This window comes from Centruroides vittatus, unplaced genomic scaffold (genome assembly GCF_030686945.1).
Source record: "Centruroides vittatus isolate TY-2023 unplaced genomic scaffold, ASM3068694v2 contig_705, whole genome shotgun sequence".
Lineage (NCBI taxonomy): Eukaryota > Metazoa > Arthropoda > Arachnida > Scorpiones > Buthidae > Centruroides > Centruroides vittatus.
The window spans coordinates 36,063-37,739 of NW_027122447.1; the positions used below are offsets into that span (position 1 = coordinate 36,063).

At 46.3% G+C, this 1,677-nt stretch overlaps 1 protein-coding gene across 1 annotated transcript; it reads left to right on the forward strand.

Annotated features, from left to right (window-relative positions):
- Nucleotides 1-383: 383 nt before the first annotated feature.
- LOC136980535 (uncharacterized) lies at nucleotides 384-1,352 on the forward strand. The gene has a single exon (XM_067276659.1). The coding sequence runs from the start codon at nucleotides 384-386 to the stop codon at nucleotides 1,350-1,352; it is 969 nt and encodes a 322-aa protein (XP_067132760.1).
- The last annotated feature ends 325 nt before the right edge of the window (nucleotides 1,353-1,677 follow it).

The following is a 1,677-nucleotide window of genomic DNA, read 5'->3' on the forward strand; positions in this document are numbered from 1 at the left end:
TGACCATCGACGATAAGCTAAGCTGGCTGCCACACATCGAAAGTATTAGAGAGAAAACGAGTACCCTCTTCGCATGGTTGGCAAAGGTAGCAAGACGGGACTGGGGGTTATCGGGAGAGGCCCTTAAGACTATTTATACAGGAGCAATAGTACCAATGGTTACATATGGAGCCTCGGTATGGAGTGAGAAGACAACTCAGGTACATGTCAAAAGGAAGCTGATATCCATACAAAGGAAAATTCTACTACGGATAACCAGGGCTTACAGGACCACCTCGAACGATGCCCTCCAGGTCCTCGCCGGTGTTCTCCCTCTTGATCTGGAGGTACAACAGAGGAAGGACATGCACCAACTTTGACTGGGAAATCAAGAAGCATTGCCCATGGACCTCCCAGACATCAACATCGAAATGAACGTCCCACTAAGTATCCGTTTGCCAATCTGTGCCAGACCAGAAGTGGAGGTGGTAAACTACAGCCCTAACATCAAACACCGACTCTACACGGACGGTTCAAAGAACCCAGAGGGAGTGGGAGCAGCATTTGCTTACATCTGTAGGAAAAGAAATGAATACAGCCAGACCTGGAAGCTGTCCAGTAGATGCAGCAACTACCAAGCGGAACTAATGGCCATACTAAAGGCTACCACATGGGCGCACTCGAACCAATGTAAGAACAGGGTGACTATATGTACTGACAGCCATTCAGCCTTAGAGGCACTACAGGATATGGATAACAAGACCGAATTGGTACATCAAGTTTGGGATATGCTGAATAAATACAATCACCGACTTAAGATCACTTTCTGCTGGGTAAAAGCACATGCTGGCCACGTCAGTAACGAACTTGCAGACAAGCTGGCTAAAGAAGGAAGCACTCAAGACACAATCACAACATATAACAAGATGCCGAAACTCAGCGTCAAGCATCAGCTAAGGTTACACTATCGTTCCATTTGGCAGCAGCGTTGGCTGGCGTCCGGGCGGGGGCGGGGTCTCTTCTCTTTCTTTCCGGATGTTAACCAGCGCCTGATGAACCGTCATTATACTATCAACCACTATACTACGGCATTCACAAGCGGTCATGGAGATTTCAACAGTTACTTATACAACTACGGCCACGCCACATCCAGCGACTGCAGCACGTGTGGGGTCACGGAGGATCCATCACATATTCTATACGACTGCACCCGGATGGAGAGGATCAGGCTGAACCTAATTCTTACCAGCGCAGAAGAAGGACTTCACTGGCCGGTATCCTGCACGACCATCGTCAACAACCCCAACCTCTTCACTATCTTCCAGCGTATGGTATATCATTATATCTGTTGTGGGTGGTGTTGTTGTTCCTGAGTCTATTATACTGTGTAAGTGTCTTGACACGCGAACAGTTTTGTATAAATCTTATCCCTTAATACGGGATTTATTTGACGCGATAACTATTCTGTATAATCTTATTAACATGTAACCATTAGATATAAGGAACCCTCTACGAAGCCTAGCGGTGTAGAGGTCATTAAAATGGAACAGTCAACCGAGACCCACACATGAGGGGCCCACGGAAGACGATGTTCCGACAAATGAAATGAAAAAAAATGTCCCTATCTACTTTGGCTGGAGTTTGGAATGTTTGATAGGAAAGCTGCTATAAAATGTGCTCTCTAAAAATCTTGTTATT